The 23715-nt window shown below is 33.9% G+C and overlaps 1 protein-coding gene and 1 long non-coding RNA gene across 2 annotated transcripts; both read left to right on the top strand.

Moving 5' to 3' along the window:
* Positions 1-23: 23 nt before the first annotated feature.
* LOC123549823 (uncharacterized) lies at positions 24-8811 on the top strand. Its single transcript, XM_045338254.2, has 4 exons — positions 24-179; positions 6315-6866; positions 7275-7400; positions 7916-8811. Exons 1-4 carry the CDS (start codon positions 119-121, stop codon positions 8041-8043), a joined length of 867 nt encoding a protein of 288 aa, XP_045194189.1. The 5' UTR covers positions 24-118; the 3' UTR covers positions 8044-8811.
* A 2040-nt stretch (positions 8812-10851) lies between these two features.
* LOC123549825 (uncharacterized) lies at positions 10852-19394 on the top strand. The gene is made up of 3 exons (XR_008371241.1): positions 10852-12525; positions 15364-15913; positions 18727-19394. It is a non-coding gene; the product is annotated as an uncharacterized LOC123549825 (long non-coding RNA).
* The last annotated feature ends 4321 nt before the right edge of the window (positions 19395-23715 follow it).

The raw sequence follows: 23715 nt of genomic DNA, 5'->3' as shown, positions 1-23715 counted from the left end.
GTAAACAAACATCTTTTATACATTGCACAAGCATTTCATAACATAATCATATCCAAAAATTTACATATCCATAACCAGTCTATTTTACAGTGTGAAGGACGTAACTTTATCTAAAGTCATGGTGTTTATAGTATTTATCGTATTTATTTGGATTTTACCTAGTGTTTTGTCTCAGAAAGGTATATTTTTCATCATCCATACGACGACTTTGTAGTTCTTTTTAGTTTGATTAAAGCTTAGAATCTTTACAGGTATCGTCAGAATAACCTGTACCTTATTTAGTGGACCACCAGTCCCTTATATGGGAAAACTACATGTAATATCTAAAGAATCAAAGGCATATATAGTTTTGAAAAAAAAAATACAGGACTCAGATCAATTGTTTTTAGTTCCCCCAATTTTTTATCATATATAAATCAAATAGAGCTTTTTTGCCTCTCCTATCCTACATGTTGTATTGTACTTATAGAGGATATTACATGAGTGTATTTTCATATTGAATTGATTAAACTCGTTGAATAAAATAATAAAATGCGAGGCTCTGCCGAGCATTTTATTAAATTTTATCAACGAGTTTAATAAATTCAATGTGGAAAGTCATAAATGTAATATTCTTTTTATCAAATGTTAGCTTTTCCTGTCAAAACATCAAAAATTCTTCTTTCTTTTACTATCTAAACAAGTCAATTTGACCAACGTCTCCTACACTATAAATGATGTCGACGTCAAAGCTTTATTACACTAGTGTATTATCATTTTTATGTAATGGCTTTATTACACTCCCGCGACGTCGAACATGTGATAAATCAAGTTATCAAGGAAACCACATGAAATATTTTGTTTGGGCTAATTTTAGTTCTTGGTTTCCCTTGATGTATTATTCGAGCCTCGCCAAGTACAAACACTTGAGTATGCTTTATGTGTGCGTCATAACTTATAGCTCTATAAACATCATAAATAACCAGTTGAATGTAAAGGCCTATAAAATACATCTACCTATTTTATTAAAAATGTACCCGGGTCACAACACTATTTTTATCAACTTATAGGAATCCAAATACTAACCATAATCCAGATCGCGGCGCAAATATACAACAAACTCTAATAGTCATTAGTAATACTTTAAAAATATAATCATGGGATTTGCTGTATTTTTACCTATCCTCAATATCATACGTATGTGCATGTACCTCTGTTAGTATCGCACATGTATTAAGAGTGTGAAGGAGTTCTTAACTAAAATGTTTTCAGTTATGTTAATTATATATCTGTTGCCTCGTGCATGAGAGATATGATCTTATTCTTAATTTATTTATTTATTTATTTATTCATTCATTCATTCATTCATTCATTCATTCATTTCAGTCTCCTTTATTTACAGTAAAATTATAGAACATAAAAAATAACAGGATAATACAGTTCAGAGTGATAACAAACTTATCGTTAATTCATTAAAGTCTTTACAAGAATGTATGAATATATTATACAAAATAAAACTTAGAAGCAGTTGTAACCTTTATCTAAAATAATAAGAAGGGCTGTGTAAGATCTATAAAAAATTCATGCTCTATTGCGCAGATAAAATATTTCTAATTATCACGTATGAGCCTCGATCAGATCGAGTTTGAACAAAATAACAATCACTTCTCAGATAATAAAACTGTATGAACCAAGTTTAAGAAAAACAAGAGCTCGTCGAACACGAAATGCCCCCCCTTGATGCATTCAGTAATTGCACAAGGAACAGAAATTATATGCTCACTGTAATCTAATCAAAAGTTCTACCATTCTGGTTTAATCTGACCTTGACCTTTAACCTATTAACTTAACAAGAGATTACTCGGAACACAAAACTATGCAAGTGGTCCTTTGAAGGCTGTAGCTTGAGAAATGTGAAAGTAGGTCACTAGGTCAAAATCAAGGTCAAATTTTATTTTGGAACAAAAAACTATGCATGTGGTCCAAATTTGAAGTCTGTACCTTCAAAAATGTGAAAGTAGGTCACTAGGTCAATAACAATGTCAAAGTTTTTTTCAGTACACAAACCTATGCATGTTGTCCAAATTTGAAGGCTGTGATACAGAAATGTGAAAGTAGGTCACTAGGTCAAGATCAAGGTCAACTCATGTCAAGGTTCACATTGCCACTCAAAACTATACATGTGGTCCAAATTTGAATGATGTAAGTTATGGACATGAAGATTCTAAGTTTTTCCCTATATAAGTCTATATGAACCATATGACCTCTGGGGCGGGGCCATATTTGACCCGAAAGGGATAACTTGAACAAACTTGGTAGAGAACCACTAAATGATGCTACATTACAAAATACCAAAGCCATAGTCTTTGTGGTTTGGACAAGAAGATTTTCAAAGTTTTTCCCTATATAAGTATATGTAAACCATGTGACCCCCAGGGCGGAGCCATATTTGACCCTAGGGGAATAATTTGAAAAATCTTAGTAGAGGACCACTAGATGATGTCATATACAAAATATCAAAGCCTAGGCCCTGTGGTTTTGGAAAAGAGGTTTTTCAAAGTTTTTTCCTATATAAGTCTTTATAAACCATGTGACCCTAGGGTTGGGGCCATATTTGACCCCAGGGTATAATCTGAACAATCTTGGTAGAAGACCACTAGATTTTGCTACATACCAAATATCAAAACCCTAGGCCCTATGGTTTTGGACAAGAAGATCTGAAACCATTTAACTGTTCCTGGCCAATGTGACCCTGACCTTTGATCTAATGACCTCAAAATCAATAGAGGTCATCTGCTGGTCATCGCCAACCTAACTGTCAAATTTCCTGACACTAGGCTCAAGCGTTCTTGAGTTATTGCCTGGAAATCATTTTACTGTTCCTGGTCACTGTGACCTTGACCTTTGACATACTGACCTCAAAATCAATAGGGGTCACTTGCTAGTCATGATCAACCTCCCTATCAACTTTCGTGACCCTAGGCCAAGGCGTTCTTGAGTTATCATCCGGAAACCGTTTTACTGTTCAGGGTCATTGTGACTTTGACCTTTAACATACTGACCTCAAAATCAATAGGAGTCATCTGCTGGTCATTACCAACCTCTCCATTAACTTTCATGATCCTAGGCCCAAGTGTTCTTGAGTAATCATCCGGAAACCGTTTTACTATAGCTATTCAGGGTCACTGTGACCTTGACCTTTGACCTACAGACCTCAAAATCAATAGGGGTCATCTGCTGGTGATGACCAACCTCCCTATCAACTTTCATGATCCTAGGCCCAAGCGTTCTTGAGATATCATCCGGATACGGATTGATCTGCATTCCGACCGACCGACCGACCGACTGACCGACAGACCGGCCGACCGACCGACATCTGCAAAACAATATACCCCTCCTTTTTCAAAGGGGGGCATAAAAATACAGACATATTATTAAAGATTAAACGTTCATCTGCGCTGTAAAACGGCTGGGTAAAACTAGCATTGTGTGAGTAAAATTAATTTTAAAAGCTTTAGGTCGTCTATTCAGTCTAGGTGTCTCTCACCAGAGAGAAGACACTTTTTTCTCATTAGCTTCGCGTAACCAGTAAGTAGCCTATCAATGATTTCATTTTATAGCGTATATGGCAGTACATAGTTTACAACCTAGTATCTATTACACTTTACATACGGAGATTAATACAATTACATGACTTCGCGTTACATGTATTAAAATATTTCAAAGTGTTCAGAAATAAACTTGTATGTGTACATTTTAATCTCACGTTAATCCGGAATGGTCAACGTTTTATTTCTAAAACTTAGACTTTAAAAGTCTGTATTTTCGTTTAGCCCTGTAAAACAGTAGCAGCGTTTAAATCAATTTTCAGTACATTAGCCATTTTGTTTATTTACAACGCAATAATATCTTTATATACAGAACAATTTTATTCGGTAGAAAGGATGATTCCAAAATTTTGTTTTTAGAAAGAAATATTCTATTTATCTATTTCGAACATTGTTGCCAGCAATTTTGTTTTCTCCTTTAAGGTTTTGTTTACTGTCATAACAAACCAACTTTTGTTAAAGATTATATCTCAGTCCACTGGTTTCCTTTTTGTACTACATTAAGGCCTGTCTAACTGCTGAGCCTTGAACAAGACTAGAGATTGTTCAATTCGCCATCATTAATACTTATGTAAAATCTTTAACTTGGTTCAAGTTAAAAAATAACATAGTGCGTGTCATGAGCGAAGCGGTCAGGATGGGACAAACTATTATAGATACCATATAAAGCTACCTCATTTGATCTTATGATTGGTGTTTTAGTCTTACAACCAAATCTGTTTTTTGCTCTTAAACAGGGAAGTCGAAAATTTACGTTTTAGTTGGGTTTAACGTCACACCTACACAGTGATAGATCATATTTTTACATTCAAGTAGGCATTGTAGATATATAGGTGAGCACAGAGCAATATTATTTAGAAATGAAACTGAAAGCATGTTACGCCAATATGATATCGTATACATCACCTAAAGAAATCGTTCTGGAACGCCCCCAGTTTAACCAATAAGAGCAATATACTTTCAAAAGCTCAATGTCGTTTTTGCAATCTAAGTCGGTATAATCACTCGATACTGTTTTAACTTGACTTAGATCGCCATTTAAACGTCTTCTGACATAGGTTACTGTTTAAAAACGTTAAGGATATAAATATGTCTATGCTTTTACGCAGGTAACTTATTGAAGAAAAAAAAATCATTATACTGAGCTTGAAATTTAGTAGTTCCAATAAAAATACCGCATGAAATATAATGCTCATTCTAATTTACACGTGTCCTATTGTGATGAACATGTTTACAAAACATTCCTGTATTTATCCCAGTTTTAATACCGAGGGAATGACGTATAATTGGTCTGTAGTTGTATTTATTGTATGTCTTGGGATTTTACCTTGTGTTTTAACACAGGAGGGTATATTTCAACTATTAAATTTAAGTTTACACCCCTGTCTTCACTTCTTCTATATCTTGGGAGGATCAGCATCTTTATTACTTTACCTTTATACCTAGAAAATTGTTTTGATTTTACGTATTATCTCAAATAATGAAAGATGTAGATATTTCAGAAAAAAATAAAAGGAACAACAACGTTGTGGTGGACGGATAGCTCAGTGGTTTGCACACTTGCCTTCCAATCCTGAGGTCGGGGGTTCGATCCCCGGCAGCTACTCGGGAATTTTCAGAAACGCTTTTCAGTGTTTCCCACCCAACTAGAGGTGTACTGGTCAGGAACCCAGACAATCCTTGCGTGTATCAGTGCTATACACTGGGCACGTTAAAGAACCAGGCTGTCTATTCGCAACGAGCTAGGCTAAGTTAGCCGGACAAGCCTTATCTGATTTCTGATCTCTCTGTCGTGGGGGCTTTGTCTCACTCTGTCCCTCTGGTCAGATCGCTCTGTGTCTGTACTAGTAGAGGATGAATTATACGCCCTGTGTGGCTGCATTTGAACTATGTAAAGCGCCTTTGAACGTGAAATTGATCATGGAAAGGGCGCTATATAAATCTGGTATAATAATAATAAAAATAATAACACATGACTCAAATCAATAAATTCTAATGATAGAGATTTTGATTCCTCCACTACCTTACATGTATATTATTTTAAGATTTATCAGGTTTTTTAAGATTTTTAAGGACCGTAGTACGCTCCTGTCTTGAATCTCAATAAGTGTCTCATATCAAATTCATTTTCGCATAACCTCAAAGGTCAGGAGTGGTAAGAATAAAAAATACATAAAAACACGACTTCTTCAAATCTTTATCGTATCTACACTACGACAATATTGCGATGTTTGATGAATCCGTTCTCTACCTTCAGGCTTACAGTATTGTATTTAGTTTCTTGTGATTTGGTTAAAACACATCCGAAATACTTATTACAACATTTTTGTAAAAATCAAGGTCAAAAGGGTAAAAACCAGATACATCTATGTCTGTCAGTAGTCCTGTAAACGTTTTAATAATTCTATCGGAAATATTCGCATTTTGATTAAACACTGCTGTACGTGACCTTCAGTTACGGCTTTTTGCAATCAGGGGTCTTTTTTTACAAAGGGTAAAGGGTTTTGCGGATTTCCGAAATAGATTGGCCATCGGAAAAGGGGAATAAAATCCTGGTTTAAAGTCAATCTGAATGGAAAACTTCGCGAATAGAAAGGAAAACGCATGTACACAACATCTGCTTTAAAATGTCCTGATAGTAAAAAATATGCCACAATGTGATATTGAGAAATATCAAAGTACCTTTTAATAAGTTTAAAATTGTTTAAAATCTTATTTCTATTTCAGACTTACATACTAATGATCAGCAGACATGCGAACCGTTCTGGGCTTTCATTGTCTGGGACCTCAGCGAGACAATAGACACATTTAATGTACAACGAAATTTTATATTTCAAATTATAAAAAGTACACGTGAAGACACAAATATACGTTTGGACATAATGGACACCATTTTAAGCAATGTACTGGATACGAAAAAAAACATTTCGGACAACTGGTTTACAAACATCGGTTTAAAGATCGCTCAGGTTAAACGTACCGGTTTGGAACGAAATGTAATACCATATAAACATTTGATGGGAGCGGTATCAAACTTTACAAATGAAACTGTAACAGCAGCATTAGAACTGCTCTTTGTTGTGGATAACAATTCCAGGATAGATAAGGAAGAAAGTACACTGAAGGAACTGAAGAAATTCAAAACGTTTGTTGCAGTCCGTGGGACAAAGCCACCACCAAAATTCTGGACAAATATCGCCACAGATCAACATCACCTGCTTGAACTTAATGATAATATTGCTGGGGATATAGATGACTTCCTGGACCTTTTATGTCATGGTAAGGTAATAAACAGCTCACAGCGGCTAAACTAATCATCGCCATATTTTATAAAAGGTGATCTAAATTGAAAAAAGATCTAATAAGAACTTATCTGTATATCAGCCAAACTTCAGTGTTAGCAAATAGTTGCATGATTATAGATTGCATAGAATGCAATGCAGAAATATCATGGCTGTCGGTGAAAAACTTTCACTTTACACATAGGATATAAATTATTAATGTTAACATGCTGCGTGTTACTGTTTTTAGGATTTGTTTCATTTTTCTCAGCATATTGACATGTTTAGCCGGTATGTTTCACGTTTGTTTTTGTATTTTAACGTTGTTGTTTGTTACATGTTTCGTGTTTCAGGGTATGTTCCAATGTACACTACTGTAAACACTTTTTTTCTATTTTCCTCGCAGATTCCAAATTGTACTGCAACACGGACGAGTACTGGTCCAGGAATGGAAAGGCATGCAAAACATGTACATTCATCTGTGCGAGGATACCTGCAGAAGATCCTCCATACTGTCTCCGGGAGTGTCCTTGTATGTCCAGTTTTAATATCTAAAATTTTCAGTGTGTTTACATTTAGTTTTAGTAAAAAACGGAATTTCGTCATTTTACAAAAGTACGAAAATAAAAAAAAGACGTTAAGAGATAAAATATACTGGACAGAACCAAGGCATGGAGTTTAATCCTTTCAGTATTTCAATAAGTTTCTTTTCATACTCGTATTTCATCAAAAGTAGCATATTCTTGTGACTAGACGTTAAAGACTTATATATATATAATATCTAATATTTAAATGTAATCTAAGCATTTTTAAAACTGAAAGATTTGAATATTTCTATACATAAATTCAAATTAAAGCTTCATCCTTTTATATAAATATTCCGTGTAACGTAGGGAAACCCCGGGCCATTGTTTTCATCAAAATTCGATGCAAGTAGACTATATAAGAATGACACAATTTATTTTCATTCACAATCCAAGTTTGAATATCTATTCAGATTTACAGTGAAAAATATTTATTAACACGGTACATATTTCTTGCTTTCAGATTACAGAGACAGAAACAAAGCTAATGACCATTCACAGGGCAGTGGATGTAACAATCTTGTCCCCAAAGATAAATTGATCAATATGTGTTTTGTTTCCATGTGGATATTGATGAAACAATTACTTTGATAATGCACGCCTACTCGCGAGTGAGCGCGCGCACACAAATGCCAAACAAACAAAAAATACAAAACACAAAAAGACAAAAAACACAACAAGAAACAAAAACAAAATAGAAAAAGAAAAAGGAAAAGAGAAAAAAAGAAAAACGTGCACTTTTTCTGTAGCCAGTTTATGGACACCGAATTTGATATGAAGGACAAGCCGGAAAGTCTGTAACATGATTCATATCAGATTCGTCCGTACAGATGTTACACCGAAAGTGCAAAAAAGCAAAGGCAGTTAGTTCGGCTTTAAATGTACAAGAAAGAGATAGAATCAGAATTTACTTGAATGTCTGTCTGTTGAATGTTCACATTTTCTAATTTTTTTATATTTTTATAATATTTATAGTGCAGTTATGTAAATGAATGCAAGGCACATTTTTGTTATGCATGTCTGAAATCTGTACAGAAAAGTTGACAAAATATATATTCAATTGAAAGAGCTTTGATATAAACACTGCGAATGTAAATCCACCAACATGAAGGTCTGTGACTGTTTCCAAGACAAAAAGATAGAGAATACATAGAAATATTGATATTCTGTCATCATTTATTATGCACTTTTCTATTGAATGTTTATTCATACTGAGTTTCGTAGATAACAATAACAATGATTGCTTAATCTAAAATAGCAGTCACTTGTCCTACTAGAGGACTGTGTACTTCTTCAATATGTAAATGTTTGTTGTATACTTCTGCGGAGTCTTGGCTGTAAATAAATAAATAAAAAATATATATGTATATTTTACTATACCGTAGAAATTGGCAGATATACGTTTGATCTATAGATTCAAGATTCATTCCGTAAAAGACCGTGGAAGTGGGCAGATTGGAATTATTACTGGAATTGAAAAGAAATCTGTCTATGATGAAATCTACATTTATAATGCTTAAACAATTATCTGGCAATATACGCAATTAATAAATAACATGTACAAGTTGGGCCAATCAAAGTTTAAAAACTTCGAAGGTTTATTTTTGAAACAAGGTAATAATCGACTGGTTTTCCAATTGATGATATTTTTTATATCGGAACGGGAAATCAAAAGTTAATAGTAATAAAATTGAGGCCTTGACGTCAACAGGAAAATAAATGCATATGAAAAGACGAATCCGTTTATCCCTGTGTTGTTAGTTCAACAAATACAACCACGTAATTATGATACTATATTAAATATCAAAAATAGGATCCCACCTGTGGTAGTTTATACTTGAAACAAACAAAGTGAAAAAGACAAGCTGATGTACTTTAAAGGCACTGACCTCCACATCGTTCGACAACAAAACAGATTGTTTTAGATATCTTAAAATTTATGCTATATTTCTTAAGAATACTTTGAAACTTAATTGCTGACAGACTATATGTTACGGAAACACCTGAGAACTAGTTGTTTTTACTACTTTTTAGGATGAAAATTGAAAAGGGTGTGTCACGTTTTACTTGAGGTAAATTACCTTGATTCTAAATATCTATTTTTAACGTGTATTCAACAGCAAATCCTCCATAGCGCTACTGGTAACGGCAGCAGAAAATCTTTCTACTGTCGTGGTAGTTCGGGTTCGATACCCGACAAGGTCATCTTTTTTCTTCTTGATTTTGAATGTTTAAAATAGTTTAGAAACAAATATTCATATTCTAGTGTTCATATGACAAAACTTCAATTTAAAAGAAATGTATTTTAGCCAAAATCTGGAGGACAGTGCCTTTAAGAAAGTAGATGTATCAGACTCGTATTAAATACACAGATGCAAACAGAGAAACTTGTCTCCAGTAGTCAAGGTTAGTTAAAGTTGTATCGAATTTCAATCAATTCCTTCAAGGTGAATCTGTATTATAATGAATTATTAGTGCAGAACAAAGAAGAATACATGTAATCATTTGCACATCAACAAATTCCTTACTAAAAAGATACATACTGACTAATGCGTAAAATTCAAAATTTAACAAATTTTCGACAGGGTTACAGATTCAGTGTTCCTCCCCACCCCTCCCTCATTCACACACTTACAAAGTCCCTCGTGCTAAATTTGGAAAAGGCGGACACAATCCCTCTTGCTTGCTTTTAATCATATATAAACAGCAATCAATTTATTCAGTATAAAAATAAATAATTATGATTATCTTTTATTTCTGTTAGGTGTTTTTTCTAAATTTTATATTTTCTATTCAACAGAATAAAAATGGGAAAGATTATATTGACTACAGCGTTCAACTTTTACAGTAGTGGTTCTAGGTAGGGTAGGTGTTCTACACTAACATTATTTTTATTATCATTTTAAAGACCATGGTTTCTGTCTTTGCGTAATTTAGGTTGAATTGTATTGCTTTAATTAGGTATTTGCCTTAAGTAAATAAATACCAATAGCAATGTAAACCCTCGCTACGATGCAGGTCATACGAATTTAGATTTTATTCTTTTTCAACATGAACATCACTTTAAAAGACAATATCCATCAAAATTGCAAAGGATCTTATTGCAGATTGTATTTACAATTTTGGACATCCTACGATATGTCTATCATTGATGACTGAAGGGCTAATTTTGTTTAAGAACCATCTAGGAGAATCCTCCTGAACAATGTAGTTTAAGTCTATCTATCATGCGTATTTTGATATTTTGTTTTGGTAACATGTTAGCTTCACAATAAACAGTATCATATGTATACTGGTTAGACATAAAAATGAAGGAAAATAAATATACATGTATTCATTTTGTATTTAAAGCAAAATTAAAGACAAGAACATATATATGAGATCGTACAGGAAAGAAAGGACAGAAAAGCAAGAAGCGAGAAAAGACAGGTTGTAGTGGTCACTTTAGGGCACTAAGTTATGTTTGACGGACTTGTGTTATATTATACTCGTAAAGGTTTAGATAATTTGCAGTCGTGTTATGTTATGATGCTCTTGAGTGTTTCCCACCTAACTTAGAGGCCTGTACTGGTTTCGGCTTCGCCTGTATCGGTGCTATAAATCGGGCACGTTAAAGAACCAGACTATCTATTTGCAAAGAGCTAGGCTAGGTTAACCGGACGTCTGTATCTAAAAAGGATTTCTATCTATCTGTTCCGGGGGCTTTATCTCACTCTGTCCCTCTTGTCAGATCGCTCTGTGTCCTGTGTGGCTGCGTTTGCTATATGTAAAGCGCCTTTGAACGTGTTTATCATGAAAATGGCGCTATATAAATCTGGTATAATAATAATAGAGTTGTTAAATAGTATTTTGGTGTACCTTCTCGACTCAACGGTTCGTCCAATTATTATCATTTACAGAAAATGCATATGAAATGGGTCTGACTGATTGAAATTTTTGGTTAGATATTCTGCATTTCCCGTTTTTTGTAGACTATGATTATCACACCTGCTTTTATATTCGTATATAAGTTAGCATTGTTTTACAGGAGTGTGATATGCATATGTTCGTTTTGTTGCTGAAAGAAACATAAACATTATTATAGTACATTGTAACACATAATAATTTCAACCAAGCATTGATAAATGTATCGTCACATAGAACAGCATTACTGCATAGCATAGCACACTTTACAAATCTTTAAGCGCAACAATTGTTTTTGTCAACACACCTCATTTTCAAAACAAACCACAAAAGACACCCGAACGTAATGGAAATGTTCAACAAGTAAATTTCATCTTAACACAAAAAACAACAACAAAAACTACAACAACAAATCATACAATATTATCATCGTAGTGTGTAATAAAATATACATGTATTAGCACATTTTACAGAAAAATGTGAATCTTCACTTCTGTATCAATGTTTGCCCATTTAAAGTTACTTTCAATCACTATTGTGAAATTGCCATAGACTCCTAGCCTTGACACTAGATATTAGAGTGAAATTCCTTAATACATACTGTCAACATATTACGCAGATTTTCATTTTATTCACCCTTTTAAAAGCATATCGGAATGAGTTACACATTCCGATATATTTGAATAGAAAGGGGCCAATAATCAGAACATTTCATTTCGGAATAATTTTCCCACATGTCACTCCTAAAGACGCAGTTGAAAATAAGTGAATGCAAAATATTTCAACATATCATTAATCACATATATATTTCTAGTGTGTTTACAAGTCTCCGTTAGTAAGTTTAATTCTCGAGTTTCGAATTTCTTAAACTTTTATAATTTTGACATTTTTTTTTTAAATTTGATATGTAGCTCTAAATAGAAACATGTAATAAAATCACAACTTCCTGGTTTATTCTTCACTCATGCTCTTAATAACTATAATCAATAATCACAAGTGACAATAAGTCACACCCTGAAATATAAATCGAAAGATTAACATACTCAATATATACGTGCATTTGTCAGTGTTGGCATGCATTAAGAGAGCGAAGGAGTTATTTATTAACAATGCTGTCAGTTCTGATATTTGCATTTCTATGTATTGTGTCTGTTGCCTCAGTTATGTGAGGTGCGTTCTTTATTTATATATTTATCTATCTATCTATTTCAGTAATTTCCATGTGTAATAAATTTATAGAACATAAATACAGTTCAGAGTTATAACAGACTTATCGCTGATACATTACAGTCATTACATGATGTAGACATATATTATGGAAAAATAAAACTGAGAAGTAGTAAAAATGTAAGAATCCACCAAAAATTCAGGCACGATTGCGCAAATAAAGATATTTCTAAAAATCCATTATCAGTCTCGATCAGACCGCGAGTAAACAAATTACCAATTACTTCTTAGATAATAAAACTATGTGAACTAAAACTTTAAGAAAAGTTTACATACATATATTTTACAAACGTAAAATGGCATATTTGCAAACAGCTTTGGTAAATAGACCTTAAAACAAAAAGTAGCCTATCAATGATTTAATTTTATTGCGTATAGACATGCTATAGCAGTACATAGTTTGCACCCCAGTATCTACAAACAATTGTAAAACTACCTGGCTCCCCGTTTCATGTTCAGAAATAAACGTGTATGTGTACATTTTCATCTTACGTTAGTCCGGAATAATAAACGTTTAATTTCTGCTACCTAGACTTAAAAGACTATATTTCCGTATACCCCTGAAACAGTGTCTAAGTCATCTTTCAGCACATTAGTCATATTTTACAACGTATATAATTACTTTATATGCAGAATAATTTTATTCGGTAGAAAAGATGATTCCGAATTCTTTTTGGAAATATTTTATATATCTATCTGAATCATTAAGTTTTATCAATTAAAGTTTTGTTTACTGTTATTGGAAACCAACATTTCTAAGATTATATCTCAGTCCATTGGTTTCCTTTTTAAACTAATTTTAGTTTTGTCTTACCCAAAGATTTTACTGCTGAACATTAAACACTACTGTGGCGTTGTTAGTGCCTCCAATTAACGCGTTTTCATCGATACCTGTGTACCATCTTTATTGTGGTTCAAAATCGCATATAACAAAGTATGTGCTTATATTTAATTGGCGATTACATATTTTGTTCGATTTATTTTAGGTCAAGTAGCCAATAATCGCCCGGCACTGTAGATCACCATATATGATGAAACATTTAAACGGCGTCTGACATACATCACTATTAAAATGTTTTTACGTAGTTAACTCACTGAAGCAAAACAATTAGTAGGTACTTTGGTTCGCTAGAAATGTAATACCTTATATCATGTTCATCCAAATTTACACGTATCTTGTTGTCATGCACATGTTAAACAAAAATGTCCTTATTCATCTCTGTTTACAGTACATAAAGTTGTATCAAGCTATGCGGTCTGTATTTATCGTATTTATTGGGATTCTACCTTATGTTTTAACTCAAAAAGGTATATTTCAATTATTTATGTAATAGAAAGAGCATTGAAACTCGAGGGTAAACGATTTGTACGAGGGGGCATAGCCCCCGAGTATAAATCGTTTACCCGAGAGTTTTAATGTTCTTTCTGTTTTGTATCATAGCCATCCATATATGGTAGTTGTAGGCGTTCCACATTGCCATATACAGCAGTTCAGTGAGTACTTAAAATCCTTGCTTTACAAATGTGTAAAGCCCAGGTAAAATAAACCAATGCTAGAGGGGCAGAAAATCAATAAGTACTGTTCCAGACAAGCTGGCATACTTTTCTTTCCAACAGTGCGGTAACTAGCGTGCGGGTATTAAATACCTGCACACTTTTAGTTACCGCACCCTGTACTCAGAGTATACGAATTACCTGCACCAAATATGTTAAGAAAAAACACCGAGCTATGATACAAATTTAAGTTTACACTTCTTTTTTTTAACCTTGATCTATACCTTGGGAATACTAGCACGGGTATTATCTTAGGACTAGCACCATTAGTACTTTTACCGTATACCAAGGAAATTGTTTTGAAAACTATACGTATAGTCTAAAACTAGATATTTTAGAAAAATGAAAATAAAAGGAACAAGACAGGAATTCCTATTCATAGAGATTGCGATACATCCGTAATATTATCTTAAGATTTAACAGTTATTTTTTTAGATTGGTGTTTTGAGTTTATTTTAATTCTTGGTTTCCCATAGCGTAGTACATAGTACAACAGGACTGTAGTGTGCTCCTGTCTTAAATCTCAATAAGAGTCTCATATAAAATTCATTTTCACCTAACTTCAAGGGTCAGGAATGGTAAAAATATAAAAATACATCGAAACACGATTTTTTCAGATCTTTCTCGTATCTACCACGGCAGTATTAATCCGTTCTCTACCTTCAGGCTTCTTGTTCTGATCTTGTTAAAACACATCTGAAATACTTATTACAGCATTTTGGCTACCTCCAATAGTAAAAGGTCAGGAAGGGCGAAAACCAAATCAATCTATGTGATTTAGTTTTGCCATTTACAGACCTGTTTGATTAGATTGTGTAATACTTTTCAGTGTTAATAAGTCAAGTCAGTAGTCCTATAAACGTTATATTTGCTATAATTCTATCGGAAATGTTCTCATTTTGATTAATTACTGCTGTATGTGACCTTCAGTTTCGACTTTCTTTTTTTCAGGATTTGCAATCGAGGGTCTTTTTTTACAAAGAATAAAGGAACTTGCACCTTCATTTTGGGGATTTCCGAAATAGACTGACCACGGGAAAAGGGGATAAAATCCTGATTTAAAGTCAATCTGAATGGAAAACTACGTGAATAGAAGGGAAACGCATGTATACATGACATCTGCTTTTAAAAAGTTCTGATAGTAAAAAAAAATGCATCAGTGTGATTTTGAGAAATATCAATATACCATTTAATAAGTTATTGTTGAAAATGTTACTTCTGTTTCAGAGTTACAGACAAATGATCAGCAGACATGCAAACCGTTCAGGGCTCTTATAGTCTGGGATCTCAGCGAGATAGAAAATACATTTGATATACAACGAAATTTTATATTTCAAATAATAAACAATAAACGTGAAGACACAAATATACGTTTGGACATAATGGACACCATTTTAAGCAATGTACTGGATACGAAAAAAGACATCTCGGACCACTGGTACAAACATCGGTTTAAAGATCGCTCAGGTTAAACGTACCAGTTTGGAACGAAATGTAATACCATATAAACATTTGATGGGAGCGGTATCAAACTTTACAAATGAAACTGTAACAGCAGCATTAGAACTGTTCTTTGTTGTGGATGACAATTCAAGGATAGATAAGGAAGAAATTGCTAAAAAGGAATTGCAGTGATTCAAAACGTTTGTTGCAGTCCGTGGAGCAAAGCCACCACCAAAGTTCTGGACAAATCTCGCCACAGATAAACATCACCTGCTTGAACTTAATGATAACATTGCTGGAGATTTAGATGTCTTTCTGGACCTTTCATGTCAAGGTAAGGTAATAAACTGTTCACAGTGGCTAAACTAACCATCGCCATATTTCATAAAAGGTGACCCGGATAGAAAGAACATGTGTAATTTTACAAATCAGTTAAGAACAAATCTGTATATCAGCCATACACTTCTGTGTTAGCAGATAGTTGCTAGGTTATAACCTGTGCCGCAGGTATATTGGAAAGCTACAAGTAGTGTAGCACATGGGTGTTTTCATGTGAATTTTACCGATATTCGATTGGCTTATCGCATTTCTGAGTAGTATACTTTTCTATTAATAGCAACTCGTTTACATGTAAGGACGTTAAGCGGCGGCCATATTACTCAGAAATGTATGTATAGAATGACATCATCACGCTCGACCTTCACGGAACTAAAGCTTAAGGAATAACGTCCCTATGCTACGTTTAGTTACTACACGACAAAGACCACGGGCGCTGTGACAATGATTGATTTTAATTAATATCCTACAGACCGATGAAAATATTATCTACGAAGTAAATCGGTTATTGAGTATGGCATGAGCCTAATAAAATAAAGTGACGATATTTTTATTTAACTTATAATTATTATTAAGTTGATAAATTTACTTTAGTGAGGGATGAGCCGCTTTTAAATGAAGCAATCGTTTGCTAGTCGGGTAGCTAACACGGAAATCTGTCATAGTACTTGAATTTAATGAGACATTATCAAACGGTTCACGTATTGTACCAAAATGAACAAGACATGCTGCTGCGGATCCACTTTGATAACAGAAGAGAATATGAGAAAATATTGAAAATATGAGCTATACTTAGCAGTTTTTTATACTCCATTCAATCCTTTTATAGAGGCATGTTTAATTATTAAAGCGTGTTGCAAGTTTTAAAGGCCGTAGTGCGTGAACTCAAATATCTCAACTGACAGTCATTAAGTGTATTATCAATAACTCGCTTAGCAAAGGGTTATACAAACATGTCGTACTGATTTGTACAGATAAAGAAAGTTTTATTTACATAAATTACCATAATTTGTAAATTTGTGCAATGGATTTTACCTGAGGAGGAATTAATGCATCTCAATTATTATGTACTTAGTATTAAATCCCAAACTGTAAACAATAGCTTGTGCATAAACATAAAAAATTCTCAACCAAAATATGGAATATTACGAAAACCGACTTAAGACGTTTGAAACCTAACCGAAACAGATGCTTCCCGATAAATATGAGCTGGCAAGTGCGATGTCACGTAAAGTTTATCGTTTGGGAAAGAACGGACTGTGCCTTGAGAGAACGTTATAAATATATCAAAATAGTGGTCGCCCCTAACAAACCGGATGTGGATATAGTACCAAACTGGGCGGCTTTGGAACAACAACGAGATCAAATTGCTGGGTTTAGAGCATTTTGTTCATTAACTACATGCCCAAATTCTTTAGTATATAATAAAAACTGTACAAGCAACACGACGAAATAAATATGCTCGTATTTGCATATATGACTGTGACTTTACTAGAAGAGTGGTTTAGATACTATCAGTTTAGACGGGAATATTGTTATGCCTTAATGTCCTTAATGTAAATGAGTTGTTATAAATAGAAAAAGTAAAGAGCTCCGTATACTACCTTTATGGAGCGCCGTCTTTGCAATATAGCTGGCATAAATATTTTTCAGGCAACAATTTATTAACAATAGCAGAAAGATCAGGTTGGATACTGTTACAGATATTGTTTATGAACAACAATAAACTATTGTTTTTTTTATTTTGAAAATTAATTTCATTTTCGTAAGTGTCCGTAATTTTCCGGAAATCAATCCGGAAAACAATCGCAAATATTTTAACAAGCATTACCTACCAACAATCGGTACAATTAAATCACCCCTCTGCCACGCAATGATGAAATATACTTATTTTTGTTCAACACAATAACTTTTAAAATAAAGAAATACATATTTTATAAATCTACTTGTAAAACATGTAGAATAAAGTAATATGTCTTAAATAAAGCAGAAAGGTATAACAAAAAACAAGCACGCTATTCACTCATAAGTTACTTTTTAGCTCGAAGAAAAAGTAGAGCTCTTGCACTCAACCCGGCGTCAGCGTCGGCGCCGCCGTGGCGGATGGTTAAAGTTTTTAATAAAGTCAAATATCTCTGTTACTATCAAAGCTATTGACTTGAAACTTATAATTGTTATTAACTATCAAAGTCTACACCAGGAAAAACACTCCCAATAACACTGATTTGAATGCCCCTTTTTAACTTTGATATTTGTATTAAAAGTTTTGATCAAGTCAAATATCTCTGTTATTATCAAAGCTATTGAATTGAAACTTAAACTAGTTATTAACTATCAAAGTCTACGCCAGGAGAAATAGCCTCCATAACTCTGATCATATATTTGACTTAACCCCCCTTTACTGGCAAAGCTCTATTTCAGAGTCAAGCACTGAGAAAAGTCGAGCTCTTGTTAGGCTGAGTGTTCACACATACATCCATAACAATTTCTGGTCTGTATAACTTCTGGCCGCAGGAAATCTTTTAGACTTGTAGATTGTATGGAATGTAGAAATATCATGGCTGTCGGCGAAAAACTTTCACTTTTCATACAGGCAGTAAATTATTCATGTTAACATGCTACGTGTTACTGTTTTAAGGATTTGTCTGATTGTTGACAGGTTTATCTGATATGCATCAAATTTGTATTTGTATTTTACCGTTTTTTGTTACATGTTTCGGGTTTGAAAGTATGTTCCAATGTATACTACTTTAAACTTTAATTTGTTTATATTTTCCTCGCAGATTCCAGATTGATGTCTCTTGCTTTCAGATTACCGAACCAGAGACAATACAAGTGACCAATCAGAGAACAATGGGTGTTACAGTGTAGTTCTCCATGATAAACTGGTCTACGCGTTTTCTGTTTCCATGTGGATATTGGCGAAACAATTACATTGATAAGAAAACAAATTAAAGAAAGGTGTGCATTTCTGGGCACACCGGAAAGTCTAAATGTAACAACATTTAACACAATTCATTTTAGAAAACAGTTGTCGACTGTATAGATGCTAGACTTAAAGTTCAATAAAAACAAAGGAAGTTAGTTCTGCTTAAAATATACATGAAAGAGATAGAAAAAGAATTTACTTTATGTCTTTGTTTTGACTTGTACCAGGACCTGAATGTATATTAACAACATGAAGGTCTTTGACTATTTTCAAGACAAAAAGGTAGATAATACATGTAAACATTGATATTTTTCCATCATTTATCATGCACTTTTCTATTGAATTTTTAGGCTGGCGATTTATTCGCTAGACTATTATAACCTTAAATCGAGATTCCACAAAGTTCAACAAAAATTCAAAGGTGCTGAGACCGACAACACAAAATATAATTTCATGCGCAATTCAAATAGTTCGCCGCGTTTATCAGTTTTGCCATAGAGTTGTATAAAGATTGTTAAACTTAGCTGTTTCAATAAATCTATTTGCTTTAGCATGTTTTAAAGTTTTATTTTTCTAACGGTAAATACTTGAAAGATAATATTAGAAAATATTACATAATGATGGTAAATTAATTCGCCCCTATGAATGAAATGTCTGTATGAATGGAACTTTTTCGTAACTCAACACTGTTGACCGTTTCGTTATGGATTATGACCCCGGTCTGTAAATAGCTAATTAAACAAACGCTGGTTCCGAGAAACAATTGTCGATATGAATTGTACTGCGCATTATTCGACGAGCTGACATAACATGGAAAATAAGAAATATGAAATATCAATTAAAATGAACTTATGGTGATATGAGTTATGCCAGGTCTTATATTTAGAGCTAAAGTTATAAGAATCGTATAAGAACGTAATCGTTGCGTGAAATTGCCACAGTAACGTAAGAAGAAACAAATGACCATTTTCTACGAGTTGTGTTCCTAAAGAGCGTACATGCTATTATATATATATTTGGCTATTTCTATACTAAATTCATTTTAGAAACATTCTGGCGAATGCTGAAAGATATATTGCAAAAAGTGCTTTGTCACCATTTTGTTTAAAGGGTGGGAGGCGTAGATGTAAGCGATTTTTGTTTTAAGCACACGTTTTCAACTGTATTTCAGGTTATATTAAGATAGTGGACCCGTAACGGTAATTTAATGTTTAACAAATGCATTAATTGATACAGTCCCGAAATTAACATTGTTTCGCACTGTGTTGCATCTTTAAACGACTTTTACCGTGTCGTTGTTGTTTGATTGTTTTTTATTTGTTAATCTTGTATAAATTATGTTTTTTCCTCCAGCTGAAACAGAGACAAATTTCAAAGTGATAGCTATTGCGCAAAACGATCGCAGAGAAGTCATTTTACCTCATATTTTTCTAAATGAAACCTCAAAGTATTGCGTAACAATTGTAAAACACAAAATAAAATTGTCGATAACAATTTTTCTTGGGAGCCTGAGTAAGAGAATTTAATCGGACAGAAATTAAGCTCCAACTCTTAAGAATTATAGCCTTGCTCTCTGCATTCAAAAAGAACCATAGGGCAGAAGTAAAACCTATCTACATTTCTTCCAAACTTTGTTAACTAAAGAAAAAATGCAAAATCAAGAACTTTTACAAATGTAACAAGTATTTTCAAAGATGTCTTAACATTCACCCTTCAGGTTAAATTCATTTTAAACAGCAAGAAATGGCTAATCAAATGAAAAAAATGCCGCCTTTGTACGACAAATAAGTATTGAAAAAAACAACAGTTTATCTTACTTGAAAAAATAAATATAATGAACAAAGTTTGGTCCTAGTGGGGCTTGAACCTACGCCTTCCTGAAAAATTAGTCTTATGGTAGGAATGGAATACTCTTCAAAAAAAAGGAGGAACACTATTACGGGTCCGTCAATTTTCCTAATCATCTTATTAGGGAAGAAACAGGACTAGACCATAATCATTAATAGTCCGGTTTGTAGCGGGTTTCCCTTATACCGACAAGAAATTCACCTCATCTGATCAGTGTTCATACATTCATACATGATGCGTGTGTGGGGACGGGGGTGGGGGCGGGGGGGGGGGGGGGGGTGGGGGGGGGCTTTGCATATCGAAGTATAGATGTTGTGTTTGTTACCTATATACTTTATCTGATATCCCTCGATGTTTATTACTGCTTCTTTATAAACATATATAAACGGTTATGGTACGCCAATTGCCCAATAATAACTTGAACCCAGGTTCATGATCGAAAAGCTAGAATTAACAACCGATAAAGTAGGTTTTCCGAGCGTAAAACCAAGTTTTTCGAATACTTACCAATAAATTAGTTTCGAGCGAAACATACGATAACGGGCGTTGACCATAGTTTACGCCCGTGAACCCAGGTTTAAACTAGTTTTTTTATGAATTATGAATTTCGGTCGTTAATCTAAGTTAACGAGTGTGAACCTATGTTTACGGACGTAATCCAGGGCTCATTGGTGTTAACCATAGTTTACGAACGTGAACATATGTTATCGATCGAGAACTTAAGTATACGACCGTAAAAATGGGTTTACGACCGTAAACATAGGTTCACGCTCGTGAACATAGGATTACGACCAAAAATCATAGTTTTGTTCGAGAATCCAATTTTACTGAACGTAAACCTAGGTTCACGTTCATAAACTATGGTTCATCTCGAAAACCCAATTTCATGATCGTAAACGTAGGTTCACGCCCGTAAACTATGGTTCGCGGCAATCCAATAATCCAATAATTACATTCTTGGTCGAAAACTAGGATTATCGAATACTAACATTTATTTTCGAGCGAAAACATAGGACAACAGGCGTAAACCATAGTTTACGCTCTTGAACCCATGTTTACGTTCGATAAACTAGGTTTCTCGATTGAACTTTAACTTGGGTTTACAAACGTGGACCTATGTTTATGAGTGTGAACTATGGTTTACGACGTTATCCTTTGTTTTCGCTCGAAAGAATAGGTTTACATGCTTATAAGTTTGAAAAACCTAGTTTATCCATCGTTAATAAGTTTTTCGACTGTGAACCTGGGTTCATGTAATTATTGGACGATTTTCATACATGTCACATCTGTAAACTATGGTTCAAGATCATAGACCTAGGCTCAGGTTCGTATACAGGGGTTCAAGATTCGTAAACGCAGGTTCACACCCGAAATTCATGGTTGATTTTTTAATCCTAATATATCGACCGTAACCATTGTTTACATTTGATAAACTACGTTTCTCGAATAAACTATGAATTTCGTTCATTATCCTATGTGGTTTGATTGGATTACGTTCCTGGAACCTGACTTTTTTGTAAGATATTAATTTTTGTGGTTTCAGATTCCCAAGTGAGCATTATGTGCCGTTTGTCTCACTAATTATGCTATCCCCAATGAAGCAAACACAATGTATTTTTTCACCATCTGTAGTCTGTAATATCCTTACACTACCTTCACAATTAATCAAGATGGTTCATCACATCTATACCCTATGCTCGCCTTAGTTTGATATGGAAAACCCATAATATCTAGGATTTTGCAAACATCTTTCCCGAACTGATTTCATCCAGTGTTTTGTGGTAGCCAGCCTTTCTGTACTTTCAGTACTTTGATAAAGCATACTTATCAAATCGATTTGTTTATAAATACTGAATGTCGTAGATAGCAGTATCATTGATTTGCTAAATCTAAGCTTTTAGTCACCTGTTCCAATGGAAGACAGTATAATTTTTGCAATTTGTACTTGTTTGCTTTATATTTCTGCGGACAGTCTTTGCTGTAAAAAGATATTTTTGTGGAAATAATAATGACTTCCTGTTAGTTAACAGTGGAAGGTTCTATAGCAGAAGACATGTGCCGGCACAAACCTGCATGTTTTCTTTTTCCGCTTTTTACTAAAGGCAAGTGAACCGCCATGTGATCTTAATTAAAATGCAAGAAAGACCAACATAAATGACATTGTCCTAAAAGACTAAAGCTCTCTTGAAATTACTACTGTATTCCTTACATGTCCAATAATATGATAATCTAAGTAAAATATTTAAAGATCCAGAAAAAGCAATTTCAAGTTACTTCCTTCTTATACACCAACCAATTTAGTCGAGCTAAACTAAACATCTCTTGTTAGATTCCCTGTAAAATTGTCATTATAAAATGCCTGCAACACAGGTAATAAAAAGCCGATTTGAAGTTAAATTATGACGTCCGAAATTGAATCAGGGTAAAACGGAAGCTTTTTATATTTTAATGATGTTTCTAAAAAGATCTTAAAACTCTATTTAATTAATATTTAATTAATAAAACATAGAAAAACGATGAAATATCTTAGTTAAACTTTGCTCAACCTTGTTATACTCCCGTTTGATAAACGGGGCGTATTATGGGAACGCCCCTGGCGGGCAGGCGGGCGTGGACTGTCTCCACAGACTTTGTCCGGAGCATATCTTCTTCATACATAGAGGGATTTGATGAAACTTGGCACAATTGTTCACCACCATGAGACGTTGTGTCATGCGCATGAACCAGGTGCCTAGGTCTAAGGTCAAGGTCACACTTAGAGGTCAAATGACAGAATAAAGAATGGCTTTGTCCGGAGCATATCTTCTTCATGCATGGAGGGATTTTTATGTAACTTGGCACAATTATTCACCATCATGAGACAGAGTGTCATGCGCAAAAACCTAGGTCTAAAGTCAAGGTCACACTTAGAGGTCACAGGATAAAAGAATGAAAACTTCATGCATGGAGGGATTTTAATATAACTTGGCTCAATTGTTCACAACCATGAGACGGAGTGTCATGAACAAAACCAGGTACCTAGG

The sequence above is a fragment of the Mercenaria mercenaria genome, chromosome 6 (assembly GCF_021730395.1).
Source record: "Mercenaria mercenaria strain notata chromosome 6, MADL_Memer_1, whole genome shotgun sequence".
Lineage (NCBI taxonomy): Eukaryota > Metazoa > Mollusca > Bivalvia > Venerida > Veneridae > Mercenaria > Mercenaria mercenaria.
This window is presented reverse-complemented; position numbering and strand designations above follow the sequence as displayed.

Excerpts from the sequence above, each read along its gene's own strand:
- LOC123549823 (XM_045338254.2), top strand. The coding sequence starts at position 119 with ATGGTGTTTATAGTATTTATCGTATTTATTTGGATTTTACCTAGTGTT. Across the intron at positions 180-6,314 it reads TAGTGTTTTGTCTCAGAAAG|ACTTACATACTAATGATCAG; the intron begins GTATATTTTTCA and ends TTTCTATTTCAG. Across the intron at positions 7,401-7,915 it reads CTGTCTCCGGGAGTGTCCTT|ATTACAGAGACAGAAACAAA; the intron begins GTATGTCCAGTT and ends TCTTGCTTTCAG.